Here is a 19461-nt window from a genome sequence, read left to right on the forward strand (position 1 = left end):
AGTGGTTTACGGGGGATGGCATACCTCTTAAAAGACCAGCTACCACATTTCTCCTTTATTAAAAATGTCTGCCCCTTTCTCTGCTCCTTATAACTGAAATATCTTAAAGTTACTGTCTTACATCTTATTTCTTATATTTTTTCTCATTGTTTATAGTAAGGAAGTTTATTGAAAGACTTCTTTGAGGAATTCTTATACATGCTGTCCAGCGAATCTTAAAATATTATTTTCATTTAGTAATATTACAATTAGGCCTCCAAAAGGCTCTTTGAAGAAAAGCTGTGTGACTGTTTTTAGAAAGTCTCTTTGGAAAATCAGATTTGATTCACTTTTTAACCAACGATGATAACATATCAAACTTAAAAGGCAGATCGGTTTTAGGGAAAAGTGATACACCGTCATGTGTGGGTGTCCTTGGGTGAACTTCCCAACAATATTGCTTTTCATGCGTAGCCACTAATTAGAAAACCTGCTCTCTTGTTGGGGCTAAACTGTGGTTTACTTTTCTGGCTGGACTTCTTTTTGCTTATACTCAAGCTTTTACAGAAGCCAAAGCTTATTCTTTTCTAACCTCAAAATAAAAAAAAAGGTCTCGAATCTAAAAAATGTGTTGTGTAATTACATGGCAGTTTCAGAAATTCTTTTTAAAAAATCTTGTACCTATAGATGGCTTAACTTAGCTTCTGCAAATGCCATTGAGGACTTAGATTCTTCTGGGGAGTTATTAGCTTTTCTTTTCTTTCTTTCTTTCCTTCTTTTTTTTTTTTTAAAAGAAGCTAAATCTCCAAAGCTTTTCTCTGGTAATTATGAAAAACAACATGTGTAAGAGAAAGTGGGAAGTTGGAGGTAGCTAATAATTATTTTTTCTACCCACAAACCTTGGGAAAACTCTGCTAAAAGGATTAATTTGCTCATGAGATTTCACTTTGGTTGCCATTAAGGAAAAACGAACAGAACAGCAAGGCAAAAGTGTTCCTGACTCTGGGGAGAAGAGTCAAGGGTTTATGGTGGGAAGCAGAGCACTCCTTCTTTCCTTTTACAGCAATTATAAGTGAGGCATCTGAAGTTTGATATCACGTTTCTCACACAGGACTTTGTATAGACATCTAAAAGCTGACTGAAAAATCATCAATAATTGCAATTTCTCATTTGTCTTCATGCAGGAAAAAGATTTTATTTTAAAAACGTATTTTTTCTAGCTTTATTGTGATGTAATTGACAAATATTGTATGTATTTAAGGGATACAATGTGATTTGATATACTGATTATACATTAGGAAGTGATTACCACTATCAAGCTAATTAATGTGTTTATCACCTCACAGAGACACGGCTTTATTTTTTTGTGGTGAGAATGTTAAGATCTGCTCTTCTAGAAATTTTAAGTATACAATACAGTATTATTAACTCTTGTCATCATGCCGTACGTTAGGTCTCCAGACTTCACTCGTTATGCATAACTGAACCTTTGTACTATTTGACCCTTTCCCCGGTACTCCTCCCCTCTCCCAGCTGCTGGTAACCTCCGTTCTATTTTCTGCTTCTGTGAGTTCCACTTTTTCAGATTCTGCATATAAGTGAGATCATGCAGTGATTGTCTTTCTGTGCTTTGCTTATTTCACGTCACATAACATCCTCCAGGTTCATCCATGTTGCAAGTGGCAGAATCTCCCTCTTTTTTAAGACCAAATACAAATGCATTTATGCATATACCACATTTTCTTCATTCTTCCTTCACTGCACAATGGGTTGATTCCATATGAAAAAACCTTTTAGAGTCTATCCTTTCCCTGCGGTTTTTTCTTTCTTTCAATGTAAACTGTGAGAAAATGGCAGTGGCTCTGTTGGTGATTTCCTTCCACGTCTTCGTGGCATCTACATGCAGATTAAATGGGGGTTCCAGCAACTTCTCGGTGTGGAGAGTCCCCCCCGCTCAGAGTCATGAGGCCTTCAGGATCTACCAGTAGGAGGAAGGCATAAACATTTCCACTGAACAAGCAAAATGTGAAGACCCTTTACACTTCAGGCCCAGGCACAATGCTTTGCCTACCCCCATTCCCCACCCTCAGCCATCCCCACCAACGTTCAGCTCAGGGCTGTCCCTGGTTATGTCGACTGCTGATGGTGACACGTGAACCAGCCTGAGGAGGGAAGAGTAGCTGGGAGGAAAGGGGGCCAGGAGGGCATAACGGGGCCAGCATGGGCAGACGGGTTCTTCTTCATTGCTTCATTAATTCTCACACCTTTTCCTGTGAAGTCATATTCTTCCCATTTTTGCAGATGAGAAAACTTTTTAAGCCAAGAATTTTCATAACTCTCTCTATGCAAATTCATTCAAATAAGTATACAAGCGGAAGTATTTAAACTAAATAAAATCTAAGAATTTTGCTTAATCTCGGGTAGCATGAAGGATTTTCATCTCCTCCTCATGGGCCAACCAGTGATCTGTTCACTAGCCGATCCCCCGGATAAGCTGTGGGTAACTCGTAATCCAGGTGTGAAGTCAAACGGGGAAACTGGTGAGGTGAGCCCGTGGCACTTAGTCAAGTAACAATAGTTGTCACTCTCTCTTGTTTAATCTTATAGTGGAGTACGACAAGGAGTTCTCCCCTCGTCAGCGACACCACAAAGAGTTCAAGTTCAACTTATCCCAGATTCCTGAGGGTGAGGCGGTGACGGCTGCAGAATTCCGCATCTACAAGGACTGTGTTATGGGGAGTTTTAAAAACCAAACTTTTCTTATCAGCATTTATCAAGTCTTACAGGAGCATCAGCACAGGTATGAAGGCTCGAGAAAGCCCCAAAGGTGGGGCTGGCCCCCGTTTCCCACCTTTTGTCATGACAATAACCCCAACTGTGTCTGTGCAGGGTGACTTGGAGCTCAGAGGCAGCGTGTGAGTACGATGAGGTGGGTGTTCTAAATGGGAGTGTTTAGGTGGTGAGATCTTTTGCTATTTGATTCTCCAAATGGCTATCTTTTCCTAAGAAAGCTAGCGAATGTATTTATTATAAGCATCCTTTGTGATCAGATAACTCCATCATTTATTAGGGATAAAATGTTCCCACTATTGTTTAGTCCTCATTTGGAATGACAGGTGAGGGTGGCTAAAGTAAATTCATACGTTAAAATCATATGATGCTTGTAAGTGATAATAATTCCAGTGAATACAGGCTGTGTATTTGTGCACATAAGATACACATACACACGTGTATCTTTGAATAAGCTTGTGTGTGATGGATTTTTTTTTTTTTATCATTTGGATACAAGGGAGCAATAGACTTTTTCCATGTCTGTATTATTCTTGTTTCCTGAAACAAGGCCAGACCATTTTACAAAAGAACTGCAGTGAAGCATGTGCATGGAGCTGCCTAGCAATACAGAAGAACTTCCATGGACTGATGGCTGGAGGACTGCAAGGGCTGAGGGATGAAGTTTGAGAGTAGTTAGCATAGAAGAAGTCAATACACAGAAGCCAGTGACCTCGAATTTTGCTTAGTATTTAGGGGTCAGTTTAGTAAGTCAGTGAGAATCAAGGCCTTTATGCACAGTAGATTAGGATTACCATGTAGTTCTTAGTGTGTACAAGGTGGAAATTAAGCAGGTGATGTGATGGTCTGGCAATCATATGGCAGCTACAAGGGTAAAAATGAAGGGAAGTGAACATGTAAGGGGAGGGAACTCCATGCTTCCAGACTCCGTAAGGGATTTATCAGCTTTGGTTTGATAAACCAAGTCTAGGTTCCCGCTTTTGGTCTTATGAGTCTATTGATTTCCCAAGAATTTCCAAAGGCTTAAGAATGACTTTAGTTTTTCCTGAATCTGTGTGTGGGTCTGTCACAAATACACACACTGAACTCATAAGGAACATTAATTTGCCCTGTGAAAGGTTCATTTTCGTTTTGAAAGCACTGCCAGCATCCAGCCCTTGTGCATATTTCAATCTGTAATGGGGAAACACGGGAGGAAAGACAGATGCCACGCTTTGGGACATTTCATGGTGTGAACGTACATGCTGCTGGTTATAGGTAATTTATAGCTAGGACAGCTGAATAATGAGTAAAATATAGCCATTGTGGTATCTTTATAATGGGCCACAATTTTGGAATGAAAGGGAAGTCTTCTGATATCTGACTCTCACTCTTAAATAAAAGTATATTCAGTGGCTATACTACTGAAGGCCTCTGTTGAAAAGTACATTTTTTGTTGCTAGATTTTTGTCTGTTAATACTTCAGAGATCATTGGAATTCACTGACTCTTTGGAACTGTTTTAGCCATTGATTTTCAATCTGCCTAATTATTTATTCCATTATATTTCTCTGGTTAGAATAACCTACTGGCATCTTTTTGGCTCAGAAATATATTAGGAATACATGTTTTTCTCCGTCCTGCAGGAAAACCTTTATAGTGAAAACCCTAGGCTGGGAGTTAAGTGACTATGGCATTTTAAAAAATTGTTATTTGTTTTTAAAAAGAGAGAGAGAAAGTTAGCAGAACATTTGTAAGGTTTATACTGAACTCTAGCCAAAAAAGAACAGCTGCCCTGTGCTTAGGATGGTGGTGTCATACTTCCTCGAGGCCAGCAGTGAGTTTGGAAAATAAAACCCTGAATGGTCCCAACCTTTGATGACTCTTTATCAAAGCAGAGAGTTGTAGTTTCTTTGCCTTCTAGGATGGGAGCGTTTGGCACCTGTGTGTTTCGTTGTTGTACATAGGAGAGGGGAAATTCTGGGAGAATTGGGAGAGTTTCATGCTTTTGAAGAGCTCTAGTTTGGCCAGGAAGAGATTTTCTTTTCTTATCTGTGGGCCAGGAGCCCAGGCCTCCTGCCGCCTCCTAGCGATCTTCCAGAGACTTCCAGATTCAGCTGCAGGACTCCTTCCGGGGGAAGGTTTGATCTCCCCATCTGTACCGTCTTGGGTGTCTTGGCTGAAAACAATTCTCCAGGCTTGTGAAGAAACATATTTGTCCAATCTGTGTTTAAGTGAAATTTGTAGTAGTTGATGGATTAACTCCATTTAACAAGTGTTTGTGTTGCAAAATAGTTGGCCTCCTTGAAAAAGAAAAAACAGTCAGGGTTTTAAATGCTGAGTCACACACTCAGCTGGGGTGGCAGAAGTTATGTGTCGGGCCTTCTGATATTAAAGGCGGTTACGAAGCCTGACCCAGGGAGGGTCAGGGAAGATTCTTGCAAGATGGGCTTTTGCTGTGAACTCTGCACAAACATGTTCCTTTGACTGAAAAGAAATCACTGGACCAAGTAAGTTTAAAAAGAAAAAGAAGGTGGATACTTGAATAGACGGTGCTTTTAGTAAGAACAAGGAAACACTTGATACTTCACTCAAAAGTTGAGAATAAGCCCTTAGATGGAGTCTAAGTCATGGACGATTTGAAGCAACTCCTAGATTAGAATGGAATCAGCAACCTAATAGTGAAACAGTTTTTGCAAAAATTGTAGTGGCAACGGGAATCTGACTTAACTGACTCCATGTTGCTTCTACTTGGCTGAACTGCTCTTGATCATTCTTGTGCAGAGGCCATAGTGGTCCTTTCCTGGAATGGATCCCCTCCATGTTTAAAAATTGAAACTGTATTTGTAAAGAGGTCAGAAGGTTAGAATTATGGTAGGGGGTTGGGCTTTGCTAAAGAATAGGCAGAGTTAAACAGTGACCTGCCATTGACTAGCTTGCTTGTCCATAAGTTGCTGACTGCCCCAGAATCATGTAACTGGGGCTCACAAAGTGTGTAACTTCCCCAACTACGCCTACAGATAACATCACTATTGTGAAATCTAAAGAACTGGTCTTCGAGGTATTTTTCAGATTTAGTGTTTTGGCAGTCCACGAGATGCCACCTGGTCCTGAGATTCCTTCCCAGGAACTGACTCAGCTGTGTGAAGACAGTTTTAGACACCGCTGTGATTTCATCCTCGGTCAATCAGTGATTTCAGTTCCCCAGCTCCCTGCCTGCCAAAGTACCCTAAAAAGCCCTAGCCTCCAAATTCTTGGGGAGGCGTATTTGAGAAATACCTCCTGTCCTACTAGTTGGCTGGCCCTATGATTATTAACCGCTCTTTGCTGTAATACCTGCTGTTTTCAGTGCATTGGCTTTTCTAGGCAGCGGGCAAGAAGAACCCATCAGGCTGCAACAATAGTCTGCATCGTTAAGCTTGAGTAGCACAGGATGCCTTTGTGCTTTTTTTATTTTTAGAAGTTTACTCCATGGTACTGCATAGTGGTTAAAAGATGACTTTGGTGTTAAAATTTGGTGTTATAAATCATTGTGTCCTTGTGATGATGCAGGTAAAAAATTGCATTTATATAGTAGTTATAGTTTGAAAAAGGCCTTCTCTTACGTTTTCTCATTAGGGTTTTACCATAACCCGATCAGATAGACAGGGCAGGCATGTTATCTTTGAGAGAACAAAGTATGGCACATATGAATTTTGCCAAGACCAAATAATTCCTAAACTGTTGTCTGCTGTGCTTCCTAAAAGTCACTTCGATGATGTGGGTACATTCTCAAGATAAAGATGAAGTACTGGAAAGAGGTAAGCAACCTCCTTATGACGCATCCTAACACCTCCATTTCCTTAGGTTTGAAGCAGACATCCCAAGGACGCTTCTGTTTGAACGGCAAATGAGAGAGTTTCATAGGTAGTGAAGATCTGTGTCTGTTAGAATTCAGACTCTGGTACTTGGATGTCTAAGGCCTTCCCACAGAAAACCTTGTTGATCTCTTGATCAACCACTGGTCTATTAACAGCTTTTCTAGAGGAGGGAGTAGAGGGGAAGAAAGACTGGAATAAATTTACACAAAAGTATGATATATTTGTCAGTTTACTTCTTTACTATTTTTTCTGTATTGCATACTTTCTAAGCTGACTTCACACCGGGAGTATAGACTGCTCTGAATAACTTCTGACCTTTCATAGTCACGCACGGTAGCATCATGAGGACATGCTTTTCACAACATGCACTCATGACCTTCATTCTGTAGCACCTTTACATTCATAGTGACATTGTGAGGTCTTTAGAGAATATCATTTTCTTCTACATTTTTTATTTGGTTAAAGGCATACTTTTACTGTTGTAATTGAATTTTGTATACCTAGAAGTCAAAGAGCATCTCTTGAAAGCCAACCAGAAATTGTAACAGACATGTTCAATATCTGAATCATGGTCCTGTTTGATCCGTGAATCGGCCACACTCATCTCTGCTAGTTTTGAAATTCCGTGTCCTGCTCTCTGTGTTTTGGCATTTGTGTTGCTTGGCAGTGATGATCTATCTTCTGTGCGTATGATAACTTTTCTTCTCCATGGTCTATCATGGTACAGTCTTTTGGGAGACATTTGAAGAATTACCAAATTTAAAATTTATGTTCCATTTAAGCAATATTCCAACTTGCTCCTCTGTGTAGAAATAGGTAAGGATGTTTTTTGTCATTTGATTTTAGAGTTTGGTTTATATGTTCATCTTAACTTCAGAATCCTTAGGATTTGAAGAAATGCATCTTAAAATCAAGGAGGGAAATGCTGCTCTATAGTTGGTTTTCATGTTTTTAATACATTTTTATTGAAGTTAAAGCTACATATAAAATTTACCATCTTTACCATTTTTAAGTGTATAGTTCAGTGGTAATACATTTATATTCTTTTCTTCCCCCTTCGTCCCTCCCTCCTCACTAAAACAGGAAGATTTCCTCAGGCCAGCACAGAAGGTTGCTGCTGGAGTCTCCAGGAACAATCCCCGACTGAATTATTGCTTTAATTTTTGACAGAATTCACAAAATTTTACCTATTTTACAGATAGAATATAATTGTCCCAGGAGAGAAAAGAGTAAAAATACATTTTCCAGAATTTTTAGTTTGATACCGCACTCTGAACCATTCACAGAGATTGGGAACACAGGAATAAGCAGGGGAATGAAGATGAGTTCAGATTTGCACGTTTGAGTCATGGTGTGAGTACCCGAGACGATGTGGGATGTAGAAGTTTTGAGCTCAGCAGAATGAGCTAAACTACAGTAGGAGATTTTTGAGACTATAGGTGAGCCACTGAAGTAGATTACATAGACCAGATGTGTAAGAATAGAAAACCTAATTGACTCTGTACCATTTATTGAAAATACTATCTTTTTCTCATGTAGTTTAGTGGCACCTTTCTCATAAATTAGGTGACTGTATATGTGTGAGTCTGTTTTTTGGATCTTTATTCTGTTCCATGGGTTAATTTTTCTCTTCAATACCCCACTGTTTCAATTCCTTCAGTTTTACAATGAGGTTTGATATCTGACGTGTAACCTCAAAATTGTTCTTGAGACTTTCTTGGCTGTTAATGGCCCTTCACATTCCCATATAAATTTTAAAATCAGTTTGTTTCCACAAAAAATAAAAACAAAAAACTTGCTGGGCTTCTGATTGGAATTGCATTAAATCTAGAGATCAATTTGGGGAGGGTTTACATCTCACCAATAATGACTGTTTCAATTCAAGAATGTGGCATTTACTCAGGCCTTCTTTAATAACTCTCAATATTATAGTTTTTGTATGTCTTGAACATTTTTATTAGATTAATTTTAGGTATTGAAGTTTCTGATGCTATTATAAATGGTATTATTAGTTTTTTTAAAAATTCAGTGCCTAATTGGTTTTTGCTCACATATAGCATACCATTGATTTTTGTTTGCACCCAGAAACCTTGCAAATTTACATGTTAATTCAAAGAGTTTTTCTGCATGGCCTTTTGGAATTTCTGTGAATATAATCTATAAATATTTTATTTTTTCCTTTTCAATTCTATTTTTTATTTCTCTTTTTCTTGTTTTATTGTGCTGGCTAGGATGTCCAGTACAATGTTGAAATTGTTCAGATTTCTGTCAGATATTTTAATCTCAGGGCATTTCATCATTAAGAATGATGATTACTCTAAATATTTTTGTAGATAACTCTTTAGTAGATAAAGGAAATTCTTCTCTTTCTAGTTTTCTAAGAGTTTTTTAAAATTAGGAATGGGCGTGGATTTATCAAATGTATTTTTCTGAATTTTGGGACAATCATGATTTTTCTCCTTTATAATGTTATGTGTCTGCCATATTAAATGACTTTAAATGTTAAACTAACCTCACATCCCTGGAGTAAGTTCAGCTTGTGATTTATCATTCTTTTTATCTAAGGCTGGGTTCAAAGACCATATCTGATAACTTTGCTATCTGGATCACCTATGGGTCTATTTCCATTATCTGTTTTTTCCCTTAATTTTTCCTTATTTGGTTTTATTTCCTGGCGAGCCTGCTAATTTTCCATTTATGAAATTCTGGACATTATTTAGGAAAAAAGTTCTAGATGCTGTTCTCTCCTTCCAGACTAGATTCAGTGTTCTTCTGTAAGGCAGACAAAATATGGTCAAATCACCTTTTTCTTTTTGTTCCAGTTTAAGCAGGGTTTAAGGATGTATTAAGGCTTATCTGTTTCTGGTTATCCCTTTCTCCTAGAGTTTATCCCTTTCAGCTAAAAGTCTCGGATGCTGGGCACAGTGGCTCACATCTATAAATTCAGCACTTTGAGAGGCCGAGGTAGGAGGATTGCCTGAGCCTAGGAGTTCAAGACTGGCCTGGGAAACCTAAGGAGACCCTGTCTCTACAAAAAAAAAAAAAAAAAAAAAAAAAATTAGCCAGGCGTGGTGGCTCGTACCTTTAATCCCAGCTACTCAGGAGGCTAAAGTGGGAGGATTTGTTGAGCCTTGGAGGTCAAGGCTGCAGTGAGCTATGATTGCACCACTGCACTCCATCCTGGGCGACAAAGCAAGAACTTGTCTCAAAACATTTTTTTTAATTTTAAAAATCTTTAAAAAAAAAAACCAAAAAAACAAAAAAACATAAAAGTCTGGAATGTTTACAAGAGCCCCCCTTCCTTGGTGGACTCTGCACTCGATTTTTTAGCTCCTCAGCACTGTGAGACTGCCAAACCCTCTGCTTTGCTTTTGAGCCTCTAAACAGTTTCTTTCTGCTTGTTTTCTCAACTCCTCATCCCATATAAACACAGCTTAATATCTGGCAAATACCTCAGATGGAAATGTTGGAGTTCAAGGAGGCCAGGACTTGAAGAGCCAAAGTCCTAGAGGAAAGGGACTACATCGAAGTGAACCAAACTTCTATGAGCTCACTTTTATGAGCCCATTTCCATGCAGCCCCTTTTTTTTTCTGAGACTTGAGCTCTTCTCTCACACTAGCTGACTTGAGTTTTGATTTTCTCCCCAGCCAGTGATACTGCGTAAAGCTCTAGGCCGTTACCACTTGCTGGTTGGTGTCTGTGCCTCATACTAGAATTATCAAATGCCCTGAAAGGAAAAGGCAGCGGCAAACACAAGGCTCACCTTAATGCATTTCCTTTCTCCCTGAGGTCTTGAACCATCGAGTGTTACCTTGCTTGGTTGCTCTAAGAGAACTTCAAACAAGTTTGTTTTTAAGTTAATTCCATTTTTTTTTAGTGGGAATGTTAGTTTGATACATCATGACCAGAAGCTTAAGTCTTTGAAGTATAGTATGTTTTATCATTTTCATTTGGAAATCTTTTTAATGAATCCCAACAAATGTTGACATTTGGTTCAGTAATGAAATGGCATAGACCTGGAAACAAGATCTGAACCCAGTAGTTGATCCAGTGCCAGGATGGCGGAGAGTAGTTTCTTTAGAAAAGCATTACCTATGGACTGATTGCTCTGTAAAATCTGTTGGATTTTCAGTGTTGCCTGCTGAAATGAAGACAAAAGTTCACCCTTTTTAGATACCTGAGATGGGTTTCTTTTTTGAAGAGAAGGGCAAATTTGAGAAAGCCAAGATGGGAGAACACTATTATAGTTTGGGCAGAAGAAAACCAAAGCCTTTTATCCCTGTGCCCAGCCACACCTTTTTCTCTTTCTGTCTCTGGCTTTCACAGCTATGATCCTTAGGGACTCCTGAAATCTTACTGCTGACCTGATCATCTCTGGCTCCCTCTGTGTGGGCCTCAGGCAAGCAGTGAGCTTTTCAGTATTTGTTCCTTTGCCCCTGAAAAGGATAATACAAGTGACCCATGGTTCAGGTTATGTAACTGGTTAGTTTCATCTTCCTAGTCAAGGGCATATGCCTTATACCTAGAACGGTCTACTTGGGGGAAAAAAAAAAAAAGACAGTTCAAGGAGCTATCAGACCTTCTTGTTCCTCAGCCTATGTTCTGTTCTTTGTAAGGCACAGGGTAGAAGAGAATGTTATGGAGAGGAACTGAAGTTATAAAGAATCATATACACTCAATGCTAAAACATTTTATGCTGGCGGGGACAGGCAGTGGGTGGTGGGCAGGAGATGCTGTTCTTTGGAAACTGCTTATCTACTTGGTAAACGTGAAGAGAAAAGAAAATGGGTTTTTATTTCGGAAACTATGCCTTATATTTATCATTCATTCCCAGAAACAGATCGCTTTGGTTACGTACGTCTCCATACTATGTTGTCCAGCTTTGTGGGAGGCAGGCCATGCCAGTGGTTAAGATTACTTTGTAACCCCATAAATAGGTACATCTACTATGTACTCATAAAAACTAAAAATAAAAAACGTTTGTAAAAGATTACTTTGTAAAACATCTTTTTAAAAAAAACTCAATAGCACTTTTACTATTTCAGTTCTCCACCTTGGACAGGAATGTGGAAATGTAGGGTTGGTGATGAGAACTAAAACATGTAAGATTTGCATGTCACATGTTTAAAAAGTAGTGGGGGCTGGGCGCAGTGGCTCATGCCTGTGATCCCAGCACTTGGGGAGGCCAAGGCAAGCAGGTCATTTGAGGTCAGAGGCTTAAGACCAGCCTGACCAACATGGAGAACCCCCGTCTCTACTAAAATACAAAACTGAGTCAAGTGTGGTGTCATGCACCTTGTAATCTCAGCTACTTAGGAGGCTGAGGCAGGAGAATCACTTGAACCCAAGAGGCAGAAGTTGTAGTGAGCCAAGATCACGCCACTGCACTCCAGCCTGGGCGAAAGAGCAAGACTCCCTCTCAAAAATAAATAAATACACTAAATAAAAATAACAGGTGGCAAACTCCACACTTGATCACTAGTGAAGGTTAGAGTATACCCCAGTGTGTGGAAGCATTGTTGTGTTTATGTGGCCAAAGAGAACACACTGGGTAGCCGTGAATTGGTATAAAGTTACCATCCTCTTTCCCGCTCTTCCCCTGCCTTGGGCACATAGAACCAAGACTTCTAATAACACTGATACTTTGGACTCGATCTTACCTGCAGTTCTGCTTATTAGCCTAATTCGATGACTCCCTGAGCGTTAAGCCAATCCATAAGACACACTGACTTGTGGAGCAGCCTACATTTGGTTTGCACTGTTTTGGGGAGAGGAGCAAGAAATGTTGAGGGCAGATAGCTTTCAACCCTAAGTTCACAAAAACAGGCACAGGTAATACTGCTCATATTTCATGGAGAGGTAGTCTGGCTTTAGGTCCTGGGCTCACAAAGTGTGGTTCTTAGACCAGCAGCATCAGCATCACGTGGGAACCTGTTAGAAATGCAGATTCTCAGGCGTCTCCCCAAGCTTCCTGAGTCAGAAGCCCCCGGGGTAAGGGGCAGCAATCTGTGCGTTAAGCCCCCCAGGGGATTCTGATGCAGGCTACACTTGAGAACTGCTGGTAAAAGAGCACATACAACACGTGAGCCAAACTGCCTGGGTTCAAATTCCAGCTCTGCACTTGCTGGCTGTGTGACCACGTGCAAGCCGCTTAATCTCGCTCTCTTTTTTTTTTTTCTTTTTGAGATGAATTGTGCTCTGTCACTCAGGCTGGAGTGCAGTGGCACAATCTCAGCTCACTGCAACCTGCACCCCCCAGGTTCAAGAGATCCTCCCACCTCAGCTGATGCCCAGCTAATTTTTTTATTTTTTGTAGAGACAGGGTTTTGCCATGTTGCCCAGGTTGGCCTCGAACCCCTGGGCTCAAGTGATCTGCCTGCCTCAGCCTCCCAAAGTGCTGGGATTACAGTTGTGAGCCACCATGCCCTGCCCACTTAATCTCTTTGTGCCTCAGTTTCTTCATCTATAAACCTGTAACAGCATTAATAGTATTTACCTCTTAAGATTGTTGTGAGGCATTAATATATGTAAGAGCACTTAGAACAGTCACATAGTAAACACCACGTTAAGGTTTGCTATGTTAATATTCTGACAGCAATGTGATTTATATTGGTTTGTTAAAGATGAAATAGCCCCTACAGAATCAAGGTGCATTTGATATTTGAAACATCTCTTCATATCATGCTAGCCATTGAGTGAAAATTGAATAATATCAAAGACTGTAAAAAAATGCAAGGGTAACCAAATAATAATAATGTTCATTCATCTTCATTACTCAAATGTGTATGTGTACATGTATGCAGCAGTTTGCTCCTGTTTGTAGTACTCTATTTTCAAACACATGATGCCTTTTCTATCTTTCTAATGGTAAAAGTTTAAACATAATCTATACTGTACCTTATGTAAGGAAAAAGTAAAAAGCATGAGCTTGACTCTTTAATTTTCTAAAATGAAAATGGATTTTTTTTACTTTCATTCTATTTGAAAATTGAATTTTTCTTATTGCAGAAAGTCGGTTCCTCTGTGTCTGAAAGTTGTTTTGCATTTTAATTTAACATCAAGTCCAGATGCACAAATGCAAAGGAATGTGTTACGAAGAAATAAAGAACAAGACCACAGAGTCACCTTATTGAGTATTTTGTAAATCTGCTCATTTTGAATATATAAATGCCACTTTATCAAAAGCATTTTTCTAGCAAAATGGTTAGTAGTAAACAGTGTTGTACTTTGACCTGGACATTGTGACCTGATGGGTGTGTGGTTTGTCAGGAAAGGGTCAAAGCCTATCCACCAGGAGCTCAGGCACCTCCTGCCCTTCTCCGAGGGCAAAGGAGAGAAAGGCCTGCTGTGTGTTGGCAATGGTGCTCTCGGTCTGTCAGCCCAGTGGTGTATCACTGATGTGGGCATGCGCCTTGGAGGCTGTGTGATGGGAGGGATACGCAGGGATAAATCTTGCCCACAAACACCAATTCTACAAGCCTTTGTGAGTGGCTTTCTCATTAATCAACTCTAATGCCAGGGTGAATTTTTGAAATTTTCCAGAAATCTCTTATTAGCTGTATTAATTTGTTAAGAACCTCATTTGCCCGGGATGACCACAATATGAGGAATATCATGCTCTAAGATTGGAATAACATTGAGAAGAATAACACTGTTACATCCTTGAAGATCGGAAGCGTATTCATCATGCAAATATAGGGTCTGAGTTAGTTGAGAACAAAAGAGCTAATAACTGCATTCAAAATTATCTTCCCTTGTTTCAAGATTTTCTTTCATGGTTTGCCAACTTGAGAGGATGCCACCTCAAAAGGAAGGTCCAAATAATCTAGGCATGGTGATGATTTTGGCCAGTCTCCAGGATTCTTTATTAGTGACACACATTTTAGGTGAGAACATCTCTTCTCAACTCTGCCGAAGTGAGATTTAGAAGGGAAAGCTTGTTTTTCACGTGGCAAACTCAGATGCATCTTCTTTGAGGCTACACTTTTACAGTCCGCAGACTCGGAAGGCCATGTATCCCTGAGGCAATGTTAGTAGATGCGGGTCAGACCAGAACTGTTTTAGTGATTTGCCATCAATAGCATCTCTTCAATATCTGAGTTGTTGGAAGCTTTGAGGGTGAGCCCATGAAGTTATATCTTAAAGCTTCATTCCTTTTTCAAGTTCCTCTCCCTGGTAGTGTGAGCATGTTAGTGATGTTCTCATGCTGGACACAGCATTCTGCTTGGAAGGAGCAGGGCAAGGTTGGGGGGGTCACTGGGGCTCCACCCCAATGCCACCATCTGCAACCGACACCAGCCATCTCGGGCACCTTCCTGCACGCACCTCTCATACCTACCTGACCCTGATGGAGGAGGCCTACTGGTGATTGATTGATTGATTGATTGACCAGGCTGGAGTGCAGAGGTGTGATCATGGCTCACTGCAGCCTCCACTTCCCCGGACTCAGGTGACCCTCTCGCCTCAGCTTCCCAAGTAGTTGAGACTACAGGAGTGCACTACCATGCCTGGCAAAGTTTTGTATTTTTTTGTAGAGGAAGGGTTTCACCATGTTGCCCAGGCTGGTCTCAAATTCCTGGCCTCCGGCAGTCCTCCCGCCTCAGCCTCCCAAAGTTCTAGTATTATAGGCATGAGCCACTACACCCAGCCTTCCCAACTGGTGATTTTTAACCTGTGCCTGTCCTGTGTATCTTATTGTATTTTCTGTATCCAGCTGACTTTAGCATTTGTATGCGGTAGATTTTGGTCCCTTACTTTATTCTGAGCCCTTGGACAGTACTTTCAGCCTCTGCCCTGTCTGCTTCATGACTCTAACTTTTAGATATGTGACGGCTAAGGGCCTGGGCTCTGATGAAATTCCATTTGCCCCATGTAGCAGCCATGTGAGCTTGAGAGCTTCCCTGGGGCTCAGCTGTACAAGAGACATCATAGGTCCTGCCTTTTCTGGCTGTCCTGAGGAATAAAGGCTGTTGACACAGTCAATACTCCCTGTTCCTCTATCCCACTTGGCCCAGTTATCTTAAGTCCATGCTCTGCCTCACTCCCCTTCCAAAGGCCCCGAGCATTCTAGATCTAAACATTGAAGTCCAAGCCTTCCTCGCTGCCACAGGACCCCAGAGAGTTTTTGTCTTTCAAGGCTCAGCCACTAGACTGCACTTGTTGACCTCACAGGCCTCTTAAGCAGTGAGAACAGGCAGTGTTCTCATTGTATGATTAGAAAAAGTGTGCCACAGAACAACGCAAACTCATGGGGCCCCAAAGTGACTCGGTAGCAGAGTCGGGATGGAAACTGGTCTCCCCACATCCAAGAATCCACACTGACTGCAATTGCTTTGTGTCGTGACGGGTCATCCTCATCTTCTGCCTTTGCACCAAGCTTAACTTTTGATTCATGTTCTCCCTCTTTAATTCATTCCTTCTCTTTCTGCCCTTCTCTGTCTTCCTCCTCCTCCTTGGATGATGTGCATCTGTCGCATTCCCCACTTTCTCTTGGACAAGGCTGCCATTTTCTTTATCTCAAACCCTGATCTTTAAAAATAAAAGCTCATTCTGCCAGCTGTGCTACCCTCACACTTTGAACTGTATTTCTCTGTATCCTCATTATAAGTCTTTACAATGTAGGTGCCTAATCTAATCGTCAGAGGTAACTCGGCATGCGCTCATGGGCCCTGCCTTGAAGGCACCCTTACCCCCGAGGTTCCTACTGGGTCTTGGCACTGGAGAGTGCCAGCCACATTCTGCCCGTGACACCTGTGTGTGCTGTGCTTCCTCTGGGGCTGGGGCTGCTTTCCCACGGTGCTGTCTGTGTTATTGCTGGATAAGGGTCTTCTGTGACCTCCCAGAACAGAATTGATGTCCTCTTACATCTGAACTTCAAAGCCTTGGCCTTCCAATCTCTGCTTGCTGTTTTCCATGGACACCGCCGCCCCCCCCCCCATCTCCCTGCTAACAGTTGTTACCTCAGTGATGGGGGGTAATTTGTCAACAGGGGGTGTGACGCATCCACATAGGAGGGAGCTTTCAACCGGGCAGGCCAGAATGTGGCCTCCCGCAGACTCTGTTAAGCAGCTGAGTAAACGACTTTTAGCTGTGCCCACTGTTTATACTTGGAAAAGATGACAATAGAGTTCCCTTCTCACTCTAAGTGGCCATGGAGGCAGGAGAAACTGTTTGCTCCTCCTCTGAGAAATCTAACCATTTGAACTTGATGTTCAGTGGCCTCATAAGTATCTGATGGATTAGAGATGAAGTTCATTCATTCATCACAGGCTGTCTTTGGTAATCACCTCAATGAGACAGTATGTTATTATGGAAAGCTCTTTGAATCCAAAACTAAGTCCTGTTTTTTCACTTACTAGCTTGAGATCTTGACCACATGATGGTAGCCTCGTGACTGAGTCTCAGGTTCCCCAGCTGTAAGGTGGAGACAGTGACACTCTGCCTAGCTTTTAGGATTGGTGTAAGGACCAAGCAAAGAGAAGTAGATGAAAGCACTTTGTAACTTAGTAAATGTATGCTCATCTTAAACTTAGTATTTAATTTTAGTCATTTTTCTATCTCTGTAAGATATTGCAGCAAAATATTTCCAATGCCAGGAGCTTTGAGTCTTTCCATGGCCAAAATATAGCCCTCCCTGTCATGGGAGTCCCAGGCCATCTCATTCTAGTGGCCGTGGGATGGATACACAGATTCAGGTTGTCCCTAAAACACACAAAGATGACTGTCCCCAGCACTGACCTATCAAAAACCGCGGGTGAACAGAAGGAGACCCTCACGCCATCATCCCACAGCCCCTAGATTATGTTAGTTTAAAACTGTGAGAAATGTCATAGTCTTCCCTGGGGAGCCTGATGGAAGGAATGGATTCTATGACTTCGCCTCAAAGAATCCCAGCCGTAGCTCACGGCGGTGCTGGGATGAACTTTATAATCACTCAGCATCTACCCCCGGCTACACCGTCCATATGGGGAAGGACTGGATACTCACTGCAGACCATACAGAGGCCTTAATTAAAATAGTAGATGATTACTTAGGCATGTGATGTGGCTTCTTGTTTCTCCTTATTTCACAGGAACAAACGTGAAGATTTTCAGTCCCAATTTCAAAAAAAGAAAAAATGAGCAAAGCCCAATTTGTAAATGCTCATATGGGTCCTGATTTTTATCTTTTCTTAATCCTGTTTCTTGCTGTCTCCTACTTTCCCTGCTTTTAGAGCTTATTAGCCATAAAGTAAGCTAGTCACTAATAAATAGTATCATAAATTTTTAAAATACAGTAGAAGTAGGAAAATTCAAATGCCACTGCACTATAGCCTAGTTGACAAAGTGAGACCCAGTCTCGAAAAATAAATAAATAAAGTTTTTTTAAAAAAATCATTTATTTGTAATTTATCCTAGTTCGCAAAAAGATCTGTCATAAGCAGCACCAGCAAGATTTTTGGTTAAGTTGAGAGGGTCTGCCCGTGTCCAGGCGAAAGCTGATTTCTAGGAAGCACCTTATCAGGTGTACCTGTCTCTCCTAATTGTGTCATGCCTGTGTCCTGGGTGGTACCACACCTTTCAGAGCTACAGCAGGTCACTGTGCTTGTGCCTCACCAGTAGATGTGATCTGACTCGGGCATTTTTTATCCTGACGCTGAGACAGGACAGAGTGGGAAGGAGCTTCGGGCAGTGCGCTATTCACCGGGCCATTTTTTCTTTCTTTCAGAGACTCTGACCTTTTTTTGTTGGACACCCGCGTAGTGTGGGCCTCAGAAGAAGGCTGGCTGGAATTTGACATCACGGCCACTAGCAATCTGTGGGTTGTGACCCCGCAGCATAACATGGGGCTTCAGCTGAGTGTGGTGACGCGGGATGGTAAGTTATTATCCACAAGCCCCCAACATCCAGCAGGTCATCAGTTTCACGCATTTCCCTTACAGCAGCTGTGATAGAACCGTGGGCTATAGTCAAGTCCTCAACTTCAGGATGGCCTCATTTACTGATTCCCCCATGACTTACATTGAGAACCAAAACCGTTCCCGGAGGCCGCCTAGACAGGAATTGAAAACAGGCTTGGGCCACTTGGAGACAGGAGAGTGGTAATGTTTCCAAGAGGATGGCGATGGGACGACAGCTTTCCTAGGCAGAGGCAGGTTGCGGGGGATGCAGCGAGTAAGAGAGAGGCAGGCGCATCTGTTTAAATCCTGATGGATGAACAGGTTTGCAGTACCCGCTCCTCCTGCAGCATCAGAGCCAGCAGCCTGAGGTCCCCACTGCTGATCCGTCCAGCAGGGAGGGCGGATTCATAATCTAGCAGAAACAGGAAAGCCCAGGAGTTCACGCCACTCCTCCATGTGATTCTGAAACTTTGAAAGGAGTGCTTTGATTCTGCCAAAAGGTGCCATCCCACGGGTGCCAACCAAGGTTTGGGGATACGTGATTTCTTCTTCACACTCATTCTTAATTATTAGCACTTGGGAAACTAGGAAATATCCCTTAACTGTTGTAGCTACAGGAAAAAGTTTCTGTGGAATAAAGAGATGCATGCTTTGATTTGCCTTAAAGGAGTCCACATCCACCCCCGAGCGGCGGGCCTGGTGGGCAGAGACGGCCCTTACGACAAGCAGCCCTTCATGGTGGCTTTCTTCAAAGTGAGTGAGGTCCACGTGCGCACCACCAGGTCAGCCTCTGGCCGGCGCCGACAACAGAGTCGTAATCGCTCTACCCAGTCCCAGGACGTGGCGCGGGTCTCCAGTGCTTCAGGTGGGTTTGTGGGGAGCCTGCATTTCCAGAAAGCCTTCTTGGCCTCCGAACAAAAGTTGTGTCCACAGTTTCAGATGCTGAGCAGCTTCTGCACAGCAAATCCAAAGGCA

General features: G+C 41.8%; 1 protein-coding gene across 1 annotated transcript in view; it reads left to right on the plus strand.

The window, feature by feature from the left end:
* The first annotated feature begins 1829 nt into the window (after nucleotides 1–1829).
* The window catches only part of BMP6 (bone morphogenetic protein 6), a 36591-nt gene continuing 18959 nt past the window's right edge, over nucleotides 1830–19461 (plus strand). Inside the window, exons 1-4 of the mRNA XM_011989687.1 lie at nucleotides 1830–1963; nucleotides 2558–2779; nucleotides 18315–18463; nucleotides 19154–19351. Of these exons, the coding sequence (XP_011845077.1) occupies nucleotides 1830–1963; nucleotides 2558–2779; nucleotides 18315–18463; nucleotides 19154–19351 (703 nt within the window). The remainder of the gene's footprint in view (nucleotides 1964–2557; nucleotides 2780–18314; nucleotides 18464–19153; nucleotides 19352–19461) is intronic.

The sequence above is a fragment of the Mandrillus leucophaeus genome, unplaced genomic scaffold (genome assembly GCF_000951045.1).
Source record: "Mandrillus leucophaeus isolate KB7577 unplaced genomic scaffold, Mleu.le_1.0 Scaffold36, whole genome shotgun sequence".
Classification (NCBI taxonomy): domain Eukaryota; kingdom Metazoa; phylum Chordata; class Mammalia; order Primates; family Cercopithecidae; genus Mandrillus; species Mandrillus leucophaeus.